Source organism: Rhododendron vialii, chromosome 1a (genome assembly GCF_030253575.1).
Source record: "Rhododendron vialii isolate Sample 1 chromosome 1a, ASM3025357v1".
NCBI classification, from domain to species: domain Eukaryota; kingdom Viridiplantae; phylum Streptophyta; class Magnoliopsida; order Ericales; family Ericaceae; genus Rhododendron; species Rhododendron vialii.
In genome coordinates, this window is record NC_080557.1 from 30926750 (window position 1) to 30941538 (window position 14789).

The 14789-nt window shown below is 37.4% G+C and overlaps 1 protein-coding gene and 1 long non-coding RNA gene across 3 annotated transcripts; both read right to left on the minus strand.

The window, feature by feature from the left end:
- Positions 1-487: 487 nt before the first annotated feature.
- On the minus strand, positions 488-8564 carry LOC131334580 (large ribosomal subunit protein uL5c). Its single transcript, XM_058369686.1, has 3 exons — positions 8232-8564; positions 6210-6410; positions 488-967 (listed from the first exon to the last, which is right to left on the minus strand). The coding sequence occupies exons 1-3, from the start codon at positions 8487-8489 to the stop codon at positions 626-628; spliced, it is 801 nt and encodes a 266-aa protein (XP_058225669.1). The 5' UTR covers positions 8490-8564; the 3' UTR covers positions 488-625.
- A 2010-nt stretch (positions 8565-10574) lies between these two features.
- Positions 10575-13579, minus strand: LOC131334603 (uncharacterized). Of its 2 annotated transcripts, none has more exons than XR_009202221.1 (3): positions 13295-13579; positions 12494-12580; positions 10575-12409 (listed from the first exon to the last, which is right to left on the minus strand). It is a non-coding gene; the product is annotated as an uncharacterized LOC131334603 (long non-coding RNA). The 2 variants fall into 2 exon arrangements; XR_009202220.1 differs by having other exon boundaries at positions 13299-13578.
- Between the last annotated feature and the right edge of the window lie 1210 nt (positions 13580-14789).

Sequence of the window (14789 nt, forward strand, 5' to 3'; positions counted from 1 at the left end):
CAGGTGGAGATGCTGTTAAAAATCCATTTGAAAACAGACGTAAAAGCAGCAGGAAAAACATAGACAACCTAAGGATCCAAAACACCAATGGTTTTTCCAGTGGAAAATGGTTCAGACAACTTGCAGTTTCCACTCCAATTTTCATCAATCAAATAAAAGAGCGTCTTTACCCTGTCGTTCCAAACACCTACAACCGGCTGCAAAGTTAATTTTAGTCGACCAGTGGCTCCTCTAAATATGCGCAACGCCATCGCATCAATTTCTGACTCATTCCGATAGATGCAATCTTCTCAACTGCTACTTGGCCGGTTCTACATTTATGGTTCTAGTACTGGACTATGTTCAACAAGGCTCAACCGGGAATATCCAAAATTTGCATTCATCTTCCAGGGAGAACAGGAGTAAACAACTTTGCCCAGGTAAATATGAACTCAATTCCGATATCATAACAAGCAACACCACCTATGGCCATCGAGAAAAAGGCAGCTGATAGAAAAAACTGCATGTGATTTAATCACTGAACCATTCCTTTCTACATTCAAGTCGCAAAAGTACAAACATACAAACAAAGAGCTAGAAACTCGTAGGTACAAGAACGTATTCGTCCTTTTGAAAAGTGGCACACTTATCTCCGTGCATCGGCCTTTGCTTTCGAATCAAAGTGGTGAGACTTCAGCTTCTTCTTGCGCACCACAGTCACTGCTCCACCACCCTCTCTAAATGGCATTCCCATGAGAGCAAGTAATCTAAAGCATTCTTTATCTGTTTTAGCAGAAGTAACTATGCAAACGTCCATTCCTCTTTGCTTACCAATTACATCATACCTGATCTCTGGGAACACACCTTGTTCTTTAAACCCAATGTTATAGTTACCATGCCCATCGAAGCTATTGGGGTTGACACCTTGGAAATCCCTTGTCCTAGGAAGCCCCAGGTTAATCATACGATCCAGAAACGCATACATCACCTGTTATAGTCAAAAGAGTACACCACATAGAGGCCATTGAGTTAGCTTTATAATACATGAAATAATTGCCCACAGGCCCCATAAGTGAAAGATAATGCCTCACCAACAGCAACTAATTCACTTGAACACAATATAGCAGTCTATGTAGCACGGATATGGATACAGATACGGACCTGGACCCGGGATTTCTTAAAAAATGGAGACACAGACACGGTAGGGGTTACTGCAAAAAGAAATAAATAATATTTATTTTATACTAGTGGAAATATAGTTATACGTATAAGTGAAGCTTCAATATACATAAAAAATTATGATATATACATCATATTACACTTTTAACCCAAAATATTTGAAGTAATACACATTTACCCCTACAAAATTAAAAAAATTACATATTTAAACCCTACCGTGTCCCCCATAAAATCAATAAATATATTGGACACACCACAAACATATTTTTCCGTGTACCCTGCATGTCACCGTGACACGTCGGCCTCTGGGAGTGTCAGTGCTTCATAGATAGCAGTTGATGCAAGGTAATAAAACATGGATTATTCTAAAATCCACCCAAATGGGTAAGGATAATAAGTAAAAAGGTTCATTGATATCCGAGAAAGGTGTATTGATATTTGTGAAAGTGCATTAATATCCGTGAAATATGCATTGATATTCGAACTTGTTTGGAAGTATGTGTATATTATCCTCCGCCTAGAGAGCGGAGGTTAGCAAAACCGATAAAACATTCACAATTACATAATTGTGATGCAAAGACAAAAAGTTTGACATTCATTGATTAACTGTTAAGTAGAAACAGCTAGAGCCAAAGCATCAATGAAGATAGTTTGTCACATAAACTCATATTCACCCAACAACCCAAATCCAAAATTTGTAGTCCTCTTTAATATAATCCTCTCGTTAGGCAGTAACTGATGCAAATATCTTCTCCATTTCACGTTTGAGATGAGAAGAGCACATCATACTAAATAGGCAATGGAATACCTGCCCCGGATATTTCGGTATTTCAATTACTTTTAATTGAACTATGTGTTTTAGGGGTTTAAATCATAAACAATAGAACTTGCGAGGGTCCTGTGTGTGATTTGTGATTGGAGCATAAGTTACGACGTGGTTCCGCTTGCATGTGATAAATTCCCTTATGCCCTTATATAGCAAAATATCTTTTATCTTTCTCCATACGTATCTTATTTCTACGTAAAGAGAGAGAGAGAGAGAGAGAGAGAGAGAGAGAGAGAGAGAGGCGGCAGAGGGAAGAAGAAGAAAGAAAAAACTAAGGTGCAGGGCTGTTCTTCACGAAATTATTCATGGTACCTAAAAAACTTGTTGATATATGGTATTTTTACTGAAGGTTCATTAATGTGTCTATTGTATCGTGTTAAATTTTCAGAATTTTCTGAGAAGTGTAGACAAAGATAAAAATCATAAATCTAACTGTGGTCAGGATCCTATTTTTTAGTAGACAGCTTACAAAGCTGCGTCTTTTATCAATTTTTTTATAGTTAAGAGATCCTTCTGATTATGAGTTCTTATGAGTCTAAAAGATTGATAAGTTGATGATGTTTTGGCGTTGGAATTACTAAAAAGTATTAAGTATTCGATTTTTAATGAATTTTCGAACACAGACTGTTCTGCTGGAAATTGTACTTCGCTGCACAGAATTTCTGAGTTTGGAGGTGATTTTGACTAGGTTTCTTTATTGTGAAAAATCAGGGATGAACGTTGGTGTGTGGTAATGGTGTGTACCAAATTTAGGGTTTATTATATGCATATTCTAAATTTGGCGGATTTTACAAGTTGGTGTGTCCCTACTGAGTTTTGTATTTACTGCACTGACACATTTTGGGAAAATGATCATATCTTTTAGCTCGGGTATCGGGTTAGTGCACGGGTTGTTGATTCTGAAACTAGACTCGTATGTCTTTTGGAATATGTAAAGGTTGTGGCTTAGTTTGTACCAGGTTAAATCAGTTTTTGATTTGAAGTTGATAGACGTGCAGAATTTGTGATTTTGGACAGATTTTTGTATAACTTTAGACGAGCATAACTTTGTCATTGAACTTCGTTTTTAACAAATTTTATATCAAAATTCATGTACCGGAGGTGTACTTTCTAATGGTGGTGGTTTCATGATCTGGTTTTAACCCTATAAGAAGTTATAGGCAGAATACGACAGGTTGGTTGTAGATTTCAAACTAAATATAGGGGTGATGTGGTGTTTGAGTGTTACGCTTGTTTAGGGACACTTATAAACCTTTAAGACGGACATGCTTGTATGCGTTAAGCATCGTTAACCTATTGTTAGTGTTATAGATTATTTTCAAGAGTTGGTGATAACGTTTAAGCGTTCAATAAACTGATATGGTTAGCTTGTGACTAGGTAACAAGCCAGTCAATTGGAGAGGTTCCGAAACCATAAGTTTGGCGTACCTCGGTCGATACAAAGGTGAGTGTGTTTGATATGGTTTTTCTCCATATAATATTGTTGTGGTGGTGAGTGTATATCTTGCTGTTTGTGATTAGCTTTTGATATGGTTATTTTTAATGAAATGTTATAGTGAGGGGTGCATATCATGCTTTTATTGTTTAGCTTTTGATATGTTGTGAATGTTTGCATGTGAGGCACACCATGTCATAAGTCATATCGTTCAATGGACGATGGTTGGGAGCATAGTGTGTGGGACACAAGATTTGGTTGTGATATGCGTGTTTGATGAAAATGCACGCTGATAGGTGTTGATTGAACCGCCGAAGGTTAGCGTGTGAGGCATACCATGCCGTATGCCATGCCGGCTAATTGTTGGTGGATGGGAGCATGGTATGTGGGACACCTTATCTTGGGTACATGAGATGTGGCAAACGTGCCACTGCATGTGATGTGATTACATTCATATTGTTGTGAATTAATTATTATTTCTCAGTCGGGTGGATATGTTGGTTATAACTGTTGTATACATTCTAATATTTCAGTTACATTGGTGATGTGTATTCATGTTGATATTCCTTCGGGTATTGTGGTATTATGTTGAGCATTTCTATATCTCACACACTTTGGCTTTCCTTTTTGGTCTGCCAGGTAGCAGGTTGCTTAGAGTGGATCCACTACCGGTCGTTGTGTTGAGGTGTTTTGCTAGCATCAGGTGGGGTTTTGGTTACGTTGTTGTGGAGTGCTTTAGCTGGTGCAGAACTTAATTTGTAAGGAGATGTAGCTAAGGATAGTTAAAGCTTTTAAATTGTACAGGTTGTAAGTAAGTTTGGTCGATGGCTGGTGTTCTATTTGAGGTTAGCCTTGGACGTTGTGGATAGTCGAGTTGTTGTAGGTAGTTGATGAATAAATTGGTTTATTCAAGTTGTGAGTAAGTCGTCGGTGGATGTGTTGAAATATAGAATTTTTAAAGTATTATAATGCAAATGTAGTTTATTGGTTGTGCGATGTCATGTTTGGTTGGTCAATACGTTGACTCATTTTTATGTTAAGGTGATAAGTCTTCCGCTGGGTGTTTATTTTTGACAGGTTGTGAGGTGTGATTTGGTCTTCTGTGTGGAATGCCACGTGGTCGCGCCGACTCGGGCCCACTTTGGGTGCCGTTTGCAGGGCAGGGCGTGACAGGCAATGTAACCAAGGGCATGAATATTACTAGTTTTCAATGAGAGACCAAATAAGAATGTAGTATTCGAGCAATCTAAGGAAAAAGAAGGAAAATCTGAACCAGTAACATGCCCCCCAAAGGCGGTGGCATACATGACCGTCTTCATTGACTGAGCATGCTAAGGAAAGGTTCCTTGTGCATAGTTCATCACAGATACTTCCGCATACATTGTTAAGACAAATTCCAACTACCTTAACATTGTTCATGACAATTTAATATGGCACCAGAGCAGACAAGACCTAGTCTTTTAACACAACAGCCGACTTAAATTGTATTGATGGCATGTGTTACCCGCTTAGATGCTTTGGTATTACATTGTTACGACGAATTTCTATCAGCTTAACATTTTTGATAAATGATTAGCAATGCAACATGGTATCACAAGCAGCATAAATCTTGTCATCGAAACTCATCGCTTACTTGAAAATTGTAACATTGGCATGTGTTTGACCCACTTGTGCATATGCTCACATAGACTCGGGTATGGTCATATGGGTGTGAGACACAGGTAAGTGCCAATAACACACGAAACAATATTCATAATTTCTTCATATCGCTATTAAAAATTCTAAGTTAAATAGCAAGGCAGCCTTTCCACTTGGCTTTTCGAGGCTTTTATTTGGTCCTTATTTGAAATTTTTTCGCGTTTGTTAGTTTTGCGCCAAACAACTTTTTTGGGATTTTTCTTGAATTTTTCCAAGAAAAATGACGAGAGGAATCGGAAAAATAAAGAATTATAACCAAAACCCATTTTTTGGGGGAAAAATTCAAGTAAAGCCCAAAAAGTTGTTTGGCGCAAAACTAACAAACGCGAAAAAAAATTGAGTACGTACAAATCAAAAAGGCAAGTTGGCTGTTTCTGGAATTTATAAGTTCTAAGTATCGCTTGTTCGATGAATGTCAGCTACACATGTAAGTATCTCTTTCCTTTACCATGTTCCGAGAGTTCAACACAAGTATTTAAATAGATTAGAAGTCCATAAACCAAAGTGGACAAGAGTCTAGCGGATACAAGAAAATGTGGTCAGATAGAACTAAAAAGTGTACATCTTTCTCAAGCATCTTCAGCTTTTGGGTCAATCTGTGATTTAGCATGGAATCAAAACTATCAGAGCTTTGGTTGGTTGCATAAGGTCCTGAGTTCTCAGTCTCGTAATCTTTTACCCCGGTATAATTGCTGTTCTGTGATAGTTTCAGTTTCACGTGCATTACTGGACCATATCCAGTTCAATTTGACTGTCTTTCCGCAAGTCAAATGAGGCCAAAGATGCGGATCTAGTTAAGTTCAATTATTAGAAGACAACTGTCTAGCATCTACGCTACTTTGTCAACTTTTGATTCTATGCATAGAGCACTACAACAAACAATGAAACCTCATCTAAGCCGAAGACACCATAAAAACATGCCATAATGACACCAACAGGCAACAAAAATGCACATTTAAGGAATCTGTCGGTCTCCAGTCCTCCTCCGCCCATACCCACATCATTTGGGGATAACATTTTTTTTTTTTTTAATCACGGCATTTGGAGATACCATGGGTCTTGTTATTAGTGTTGTAAGGAATTGATTCTCACCTTTCCTCTTAGAGTGCAGGCAATCCCAGTGGGCTGACCTTCTCTGAGTTTGAAGGTAGCAATGGCCTTCTTTGCCCGTGTTATCACTGGCCTCTGCCCAGTGATGCTTGCCAACTCTTTTACTGCTGCATCCAGACCTTTTTCATTCTGTGCAGCTTGTCCCATACCACAGTTTACCACAATCTTCTCAAGTTTTGGAACCTAACCACAAAAATGGGAAAAAAATAAAAGTGGATAATTATACTTTGAATAAATAAATGAAAGAACCAAAGAAACAAGAGGGGAAGAAATACAGTGTTTGTATGTTGGAACAGATAATAAACCACAGGATAGGCCAGAAAATCAGAGTTTGTATGTTTCCACAAAAAATAACTCCAAGTCTCCTAGAAAGTATGCAAGGGAAACAAGTATACATGCATATCATGTATATACATGATACATCAGCAAAGACAGCACACAGGGCATAGAAATATCCTTTATTAAGAGTAATGTTCAGGTGACCACATTCAGTTACCGCATTCGCATATGCACCTTATGTAGCACTAAGAAGAACACCGAATGGGCCAGACAAGTTGCCACATCAGATGGTGTCGAACACATAGAACGTATCCCGATGTGTAATTCTAAACGGCCAAATCTAACCCTGTTTAGCAGCTGAGAAAACCGAATGAAATCTACCATACCAGTTAACCATTGCAACATACATCGCCCAATAGGGATAGAAATCAAGGCATATGATATGCACTAACTAGTTGCATTCAAGCTCAATCTAAGCTTCTGCACTCCCGGGTCCAAACACCACATAGTTTCACAATCCAACCCCAATTTCTTTTCCTACATTCTCTCAGGCTCAGCAACCAAACACATGGAAAGCTAAAGACTCCAACACATTGTATCATCTCGACATATCCGCATCAAATGTACACCCTCCTCCATCCCAGAAAGATTTGTCAGCCCCGCAAAACGATAATTGAAAACTAATGCATTCTTCTCAAAAAATATTCAAAGTTTCAAACATTTTGCCGCTAACTATTACTTAATATCAATGGGTTCTTTTAATTTCTCAAAAAAAGTTTGAATATTTCCAGATAATCTTTTTGGCATGGACAGGGCAGACCAAGGGGTCCTGCACACCTCCCAACTAACCCATTATTTCTACTACGTTTTAAGCTTTGTTGGTAAAAATTATGAAGAAAAATCCCCACAAAATTGTGTAATTATTATATAAGGACGATATTTTGTTGTTATAATACATGTGATTTGGTCTGGGCAAAAAAGAATCCTGCGCCGCCACTGGCACGGGAAGAGTATAAAAGTTCATCAAGGCCCTATTTAGTTGCACGGAAATGATGGAAAAATCAACTTTCTTGTAACTTTATGGCCCCGTTCAGTTGCACAGAAAGGATGGAAAAGGATGGAAAAATTAACTTTCCAGTAATTTTCTATGTGATTAGTTACCCGGAAAGTTATAGGACTCACAGCTTCAACTTTCCCACTGGGTAACATTTTCCTGCAAAATAGGTCTTGCAAGATTTATCGTCAACAGAACACACACAAGAAAATAAATTTCATTTTCCTTTACTTCACCTCCCTTCACTTTTTCTGGGAACCAATTTCCCACACAATATTTCCGACAATTGAACAGATCCTTAGTATATTCAGTTACTAGGAATTAGGAAAGTTGTAAGAGCCACATCTTGAACTTTCCTACTGGGAAACACTTTCCCGCAGAATAAGCCTTGCTAAAAGGAAGGAATTATTGTTTTCCTGCAAAAAAATTTGTCAAGACAACAAACACAAGAAAATAAATGTCATTTTCCTTTGCTTCACCTCACTTTCACCTTTATTGGGAACCAATTTTCCACACAACATTCCCACAACTGAACAGAGCCCAATAGTTTTAGAAATATATAAATGTTCGAACATTCGAGCACTGGACCCCAAGAACCATCGGCATGAACACACCTATATAGGCCTATACACAGTTTCGAAATACGGATACATGTACGGTTACGAGTATACCTGGTGAATGTTGGTGTAGGAGAATTCTTCTTTAAGCAAGGGGATGATCTTTTCGAGGTAATTCGTCTTAAGCCGATGGACCTTCGTTGCGTCCGTTTTGTCGACCAAAACTACCGACGCTGCCTTGACGGAGAGACCGCCCCATCTGTTTCTTGGGTTTCCGTACGGTAACCGGACGGAATGTAGAGTCGGAACTGCAGTGAATTGACCGGGGAACGACGGGGTTGTAGAGCGGAGGAGAGAGGGTGACGACGCCATGGGAGATGGGGCTCTGTGGTCTGATTTTCGGTGTTTGTGGTTAGAGCTTTTCAGCTGGAACTGGAAGTGATGAGATTGCTGTTTGGGAAACGGGTCTGGGTTTGACTTTATTTACGAAACAACCCTGTCGTGTCCAAGTTACTAATTTTAGAGTTTTTTTTTTTTTTTTTATCAAAATATTTTGGAGTAATTATTAGTGATGGTAAAATTTATAAGATAAATAATTTCCACGCTCCTTGTATTTAGGAAAGAAAAATATAGTATGTGTATATAAAAAAAAAATAGTATGAATTTAAAAGGGCAAAGTCCACTTTCACCCCATATGGTTATTATCATGTGCGGATACCCCCTTATGGTTCAAAATTAACCACATAACCTACTTGTGGTTTTGAAAATATACGGATAGACCCCTGCCGTCATGTTTTCCATCTATATTAACGGAGGTGTATCTCACATGCTTCTAGAATGTAATCTGAGTCGTTCATAATGTATTAAATAAAGAATAGAGTATCTCTATAAAAAATCATCTCGATCAAGCATCAATAACCCAGTGACCTAATTTTTAGTAATTTGAAATTTTAATTTCATAACAAAATCGATTCGACCATGAGCTTTCTATTTTTTGATTGACTTGAATTTCGGCATAGATGTAATACTCGTCAAAATTTACAATATTAACGGTTTGGATTCAATTTTTGGTATAAGGGATGGTGTGATTAGATTTTAAAAAAAAAGAAGAATTCAGAAACATGATGAGAGTATATCGGTCTTTTAATATTGTGTTCGTTAGTATGGATGGAAAACATGACGGTAAGAGGTGTATCAGCACATTTTCAAAACCACAGGTAGGTCATGTGGTCAGTTTTGAACCATAAAGGGGTATCCGCACATGATGATAACCACAGAGGTAAAAGTGGACTTTATCCAATTTAAAAGGGAGTGCAAAAATTACTTCCCAAATTTAATTTCATCTTAAAATAGAGTTGGCTTCTCTGCGGTAACCCAACTACATGATTCATCTTGATGATACATGGTTCATTTTTATAATCTAAATCGTTTATTTTCTAAAATTTGTTGAAAATATCAAACAATTTTATAAAAAATCACGCTCATCAGTATCAAACAATGTATTTTCAGAACACATTTTTCTTGAAAAAAACGGATCCAAATGGATACCATTCAATGTCCCAGAATCCATTTTTCTCAATAGAAATATTTTCCGAAAAATATGCTAATCCAATATGATGAACATGATTTTTAGCATTATTTGCAGTTCTACAAAACTAACGGTTTAAATTATACTAGATGCGGCCACGTGCAAAACACAAATATTATGTGCCCGTTGACGAGGAAATACTATTTTGTTTGAGGGCAAAGATTAATGTTGTTTTTGATGGTAAAGGTGGAAATGCAAGAATGATACTAGAAGAGTTATGAATGCATATTACATTACTTAAAGTAGCAAAAAGTCTAGCTGAAAATATTTTGTTGTTGAAAGCCAATCATTGCAAGGCATGAAAATCATGCCCGTTGAAGATAACATTTTGTTTTAGGGCAAAAATTGCTGCTATTTTTTATTCTTAGGGTGGGAATGTAGGAGTGCAGCAAAAGCAATTGACAGTCACAAGGAATGAAAAAGCATCAATGGAAAACTTCATCAGAAACATAGCATTCACATCAAATCAATAGTTCCAAGTACATTACTTAATCTACACTACAAAGTTGCAAAATAAAGCAAGGAAAAAAAAATTCTAATTTCAAGATTACAAGTTCAACTTATAAGAGAATCCTTGAAAAAGAAATCTTCAACCTAAAAGAGTCTAATACAACTGAATGGTATCTGCAAACATAATTACAGATATCACCAAAACTCTATATCTCTTTCAAAAGACCTTTACTTGCATATGGGTATTCTCCAAACGGTCTACTACAATTGAATTGCATTTGCTACCACAATTATATATAGAATAAGGTTCAAAACACAAATTCTCTCTCAAAAGACCTTTAATTTCACATGGGTATTCAGTAAACGTGTTCAATCACCACCAATTAATAATACCAACAACACCATATGAAACAAATGAGACATGTAACACCATTTCGCACACAAGAACACTACCAAAAATCAAACCAAAGCTAAATCGAACAACATTTAGTGAGATTACATAATACAAACTCCTTTCAAGTTTCCAAATTTCCTATGGGACTTAATCACACCAATAGCACCAAAACACACATTTACTAAACCAAAAAGAAACCCAATATCAACAGTCACTATTAATGAGCAACAGGGGTAACCACACAAAACACCTTTCACATCAATAAGGTCCTCAGAGAGCGAGCATATGAGGCGGAGCTGGTGTTTCTTGAAAAAATGGAACAAAACCCGATAGCAGCCTACTACGACCACACAATAGTGAATGCCTATATGTCGCATGATTCCTATTGGTAGAAACGACAGCAAGACAAACTACCTTGCCTGCATGAGCAATCTATAAAATAACAAATGGATGTGCCTCTACATGCACAAGAATGATGCCAAATCTTATCTCAACCGTGAAACAACGCACAGATAACAACTTTGGCAGGGACATGGAAAAGAGGGAATCAATCACAAAACAATTTGGGGAGGTTTCATCATATTTATTACTACGGAAAATGAAAGCGAATAATATAAACATAAATCTCGGCAAAACACAATAAGGAGAGACGCATAGCGCAAACACGGTAAAAATTAACGAACAACCTAATTTCCCAGTGGATCTATAAAATTTACCATTTTCCTGGAACTGAACTGACCACCAAACTGACCTAATCATTCATCCACGAATGACCCTGTACAGACATCATCTCCAACGCTCAAAGGACCTAATCCTAGGATAGAAGTTAATATTCTGCCTATATTAAAAGTTTGGAGGGTCGGCATATTCTTTTGAAATCTAACAAAGCCTAAAATGACCCAAAATCCTGATAGTGACGAATGATGTTCCTAATAATATCTAGCAGGAATTAATGCATGAAAGTGAAGCGAGGAAAGCCAACTACCTTCGATGTTGCCGTATTTGCTCTCATTCATCAAATATGCTCTTGGGATCAAAACAACCAAGTAGAAACTCCCAAATTTCACCTCTGATTGAAGGATGGATCCCTTAATTTTGCCACGATTACATTATGACGCGTCAATCCCCAAAACAAATGGTAATATTTGGTGGAAGGAATAAGAAGCACCAAGTGGCATATCGCATTATTCATTTGCAAAGCAAAACCAATTAGTTTATTTTTATGCCTTTAGTGCATATTTGGAATATCATATAGTGAATGGCCAGGTAAAGTTCATTTTGTTATCATGGCAGCATCCAACCCCAGTTAGCTGGGAACTGGATTGCATTTTATAGTGTACACAAGGACTATGATACACAAGATGTGAATGAACAATTGACAGGACTATCCACCCCCAAACTTGGAATATCTGACACTGAAAAAAAGGAGTATGGGTGCATGAAGTTCAGCCTAATTGATTAAGAAAGGCTGTAAGAAGAAATTCTGGATCTGCGATCTTTTGGTAAACTCAAACTTGCAAGTCAGCAATGTTAGCTATTTGGTTACTGGCCAATATGCACTCTACCGTTTTGAGCAAAATTATTCTACCATATTCATACACTACTCGGCCATCAAACAAAAAAGAAAGAGGACTGATCAAAGATCACGCAGACAAAGAATTAGTGCACATCAATTAATTCCAAGAAGCATCTTACCACGTGAAGCATCTTACATGCTTGGGTAATATTTTGATGGTAGTTGAAACCATGGAGATGAAATCTTACCCCGCATTGTATTTGACTAAGTGTCCTGCCTATATCAAGATAGCCATCTGGAGTAAATGCAGCCTGCTACTTTTGCACGCTAAGAGTTCTGGCAGCCTGATGAAATATTTAAAATCAGTAAAATCATTACAAACTAAGCCATAGAAAATTAAATTAATATGAGTCAGAGAGTGATTAAACCTAATGAACATCAATTGCCATTCGAGGTGGAATAGCACTGAATGATAATGACATGGAGCATGGGAGAGAGATTTCACATTTGACAACCTGTCACAAATAGCTCTAATTACAAATAGTTCATGTTACAAATGTTGAATTGAAAACTTAAAAGAGAATCTAATAACCAACATTGGAATCAGGAAAACAGGATTATAGTGTTGAAAATCCACTTGCGTTCACAAGATAAGATAAATTTGTAACCAATTCAAAGCTGATGAATTTCACAGAATTCACTCCAACCAAATCCCTAACATTATTGACAAAACGAGTTGGCCATGATTTTTAACCATGCCTTAATAGTACGGTACTACCAAAAATGTCATGTTGTGACCTTGTAGAAATCGTCTACAAAACAATTTCAAATTCAAGAACCCCAATTTTGAAACAAAATTCACATACAACCACAATGGAAAATTTCTTCACTTAAATTTCTAAAAAACTATATCCGTAGTGAACAAGCATAGAGGTTGTTGGCAATTCCGTAACAAAAGTTGATCTATTAGAGACTGGCAGCATGGATATCTTTTCTATCCGTGGTTGGCAGTTGTTACTAATGAAAAAATGCAAATCAATAGTAGCAAGCAAATTGGTACTGATAGACCCATGGGACAGTACTAAGGAGGAATATTGAGTCACACACATGATTCAAGATTATTCAACAGGCACAAGAGTGGTCTACAAGTCAAACATAGTAGTTGAAACAAAGATACAATCCATACACTTGAAGCTATCATTCTTGAAGAAGAAAATTAGACAACTAACTTACATGCAAGAGTTGAATAATTGTAGCTTGCCACAAAAACCTTGCAACTATCTGCAAACACATACAGAGATTGAACAGAATAGTATTAGCCAATAATCAATATTCTCTTACCAACATTAAATGAGGCATCATAACAGTTTTATAGTATTCTCTCTCAAAAGAGAGACTAAGCAAGAGATCCAATCTTTCACGTTACGCACACTAATTTAAAAAATAAAGAAGAGAGCAGGTAAGAACAACTTAAATAACAATACAACAAGACAATGGAAGCACAAAAAGTTGTACTCCGGATATAGATGCTTAGGAAACTCAATCCCAACAAGATGTTATCCTTGAACCATAAGGAACAATTTTACTAATAACTTAAACCGATGAACAATTTTACTAACTCAATCCCAACAACTTAAACCGTAAGGAACAATTTTACTAACTAATGTTCTTGCTGAATGAGCACTCATGTTATCCTTGCCCTGCTTTTATATGTTTCTCATGTTGGGAAAGATTCTGTGAAAATAAGAGGTACCACAAATAGAAAGAAGCCATAAGTAAATAGTAAATACCAAAGATTAGTCACCGCCCCTACTAACTGCTAGGGTAGAACATACTTAACTCTTGGTTGAAACCTTTTTCTGAAATATGACCATAGTATTTTGATAGTTACATGCAGTAAGAATCAGCAATAATTTCCATAGCCTTCTGGGATTTTGGCCATGCATTGTCTGTTATATGTAATATCCTTTGTTTGTGTGAAGTTCATTGGAAGTTTAAAATGTACGGGGGTTGGTAGTAACATAGGCTTTTAAAGATGAGTGAATTGATAAAAACATAGGTTTCTTTCACACAGGTAAGGCCTACGAAGCCTTTGGCATGGTGGGAAGGTGGGGGTCATATACTGGGAGGAAGACTTCAAGCTTTGATCGACAAACCCCATTCTGGTTCTGTATGAAATTACAAAACCTAACTTTTGTTTCATGGACTAAATAAAGAAGAACCAAAACAAGCCCTAACTTTGGAAAAAGGTTTAGAAACGATGGTGGATTTTGGCCATTTTTTGATGGCGAGTACTCACCTCTGACGAGACGACAACAAAACACGAATAAGAGAAGAGAAGACACCAGAAGCAATCCAGTAAAACCCACCTTTAGCCCACAGTACCCACCAGCAGCGAAACAAAGAAGCCAGCCCAAATCAACAGACCACAAAGGAGAGCAGGTAAAAAGAAAACGGGAAGAAAAAACCCTAATCCCAACAGTTACCTCTGGACGGCAAGCAAAAACGCAGCCAACGTCAAGGAATCCGGAAAATCGCCCGAGAACTATTCTTTTTCTCCACCTATTCCGCCTGAACGAAACGGAGAAAGGAAAACGGGGGTGGGTGGAGAGGTGGAGCAATAAGATCCGCGTATTTTACTGGCGAGGAAAAGTCAGGAATACCCTCAAGCCCACAACGTGGGAGAGTTCAATTGGGGGGTAAATGTGTCCCAAATCGAAAATA

Excerpts from the sequence above, each read along its gene's own strand:
- LOC131334580 (XM_058369686.1), bottom strand. The coding sequence starts at position 8,489 with ATGGCGTCGTCACCCTCTCTCCTCCGCTCTACAACCCCGTCGTTCCCC. Across the intron at positions 6,411-8,231 it reads CCTACACCAACATTCACCAG|GTTCCAAAACTTGAGAAGAT; the intron begins GTATACTCGTAA and ends TTTTGTGGTTAG. Across the intron at positions 968-6,209 it reads CCTGCACTCTAAGAGGAAAG|GTGATGTATGCGTTTCTGGA; the intron begins GTGAGAATCAAT and ends TGACTATAACAG.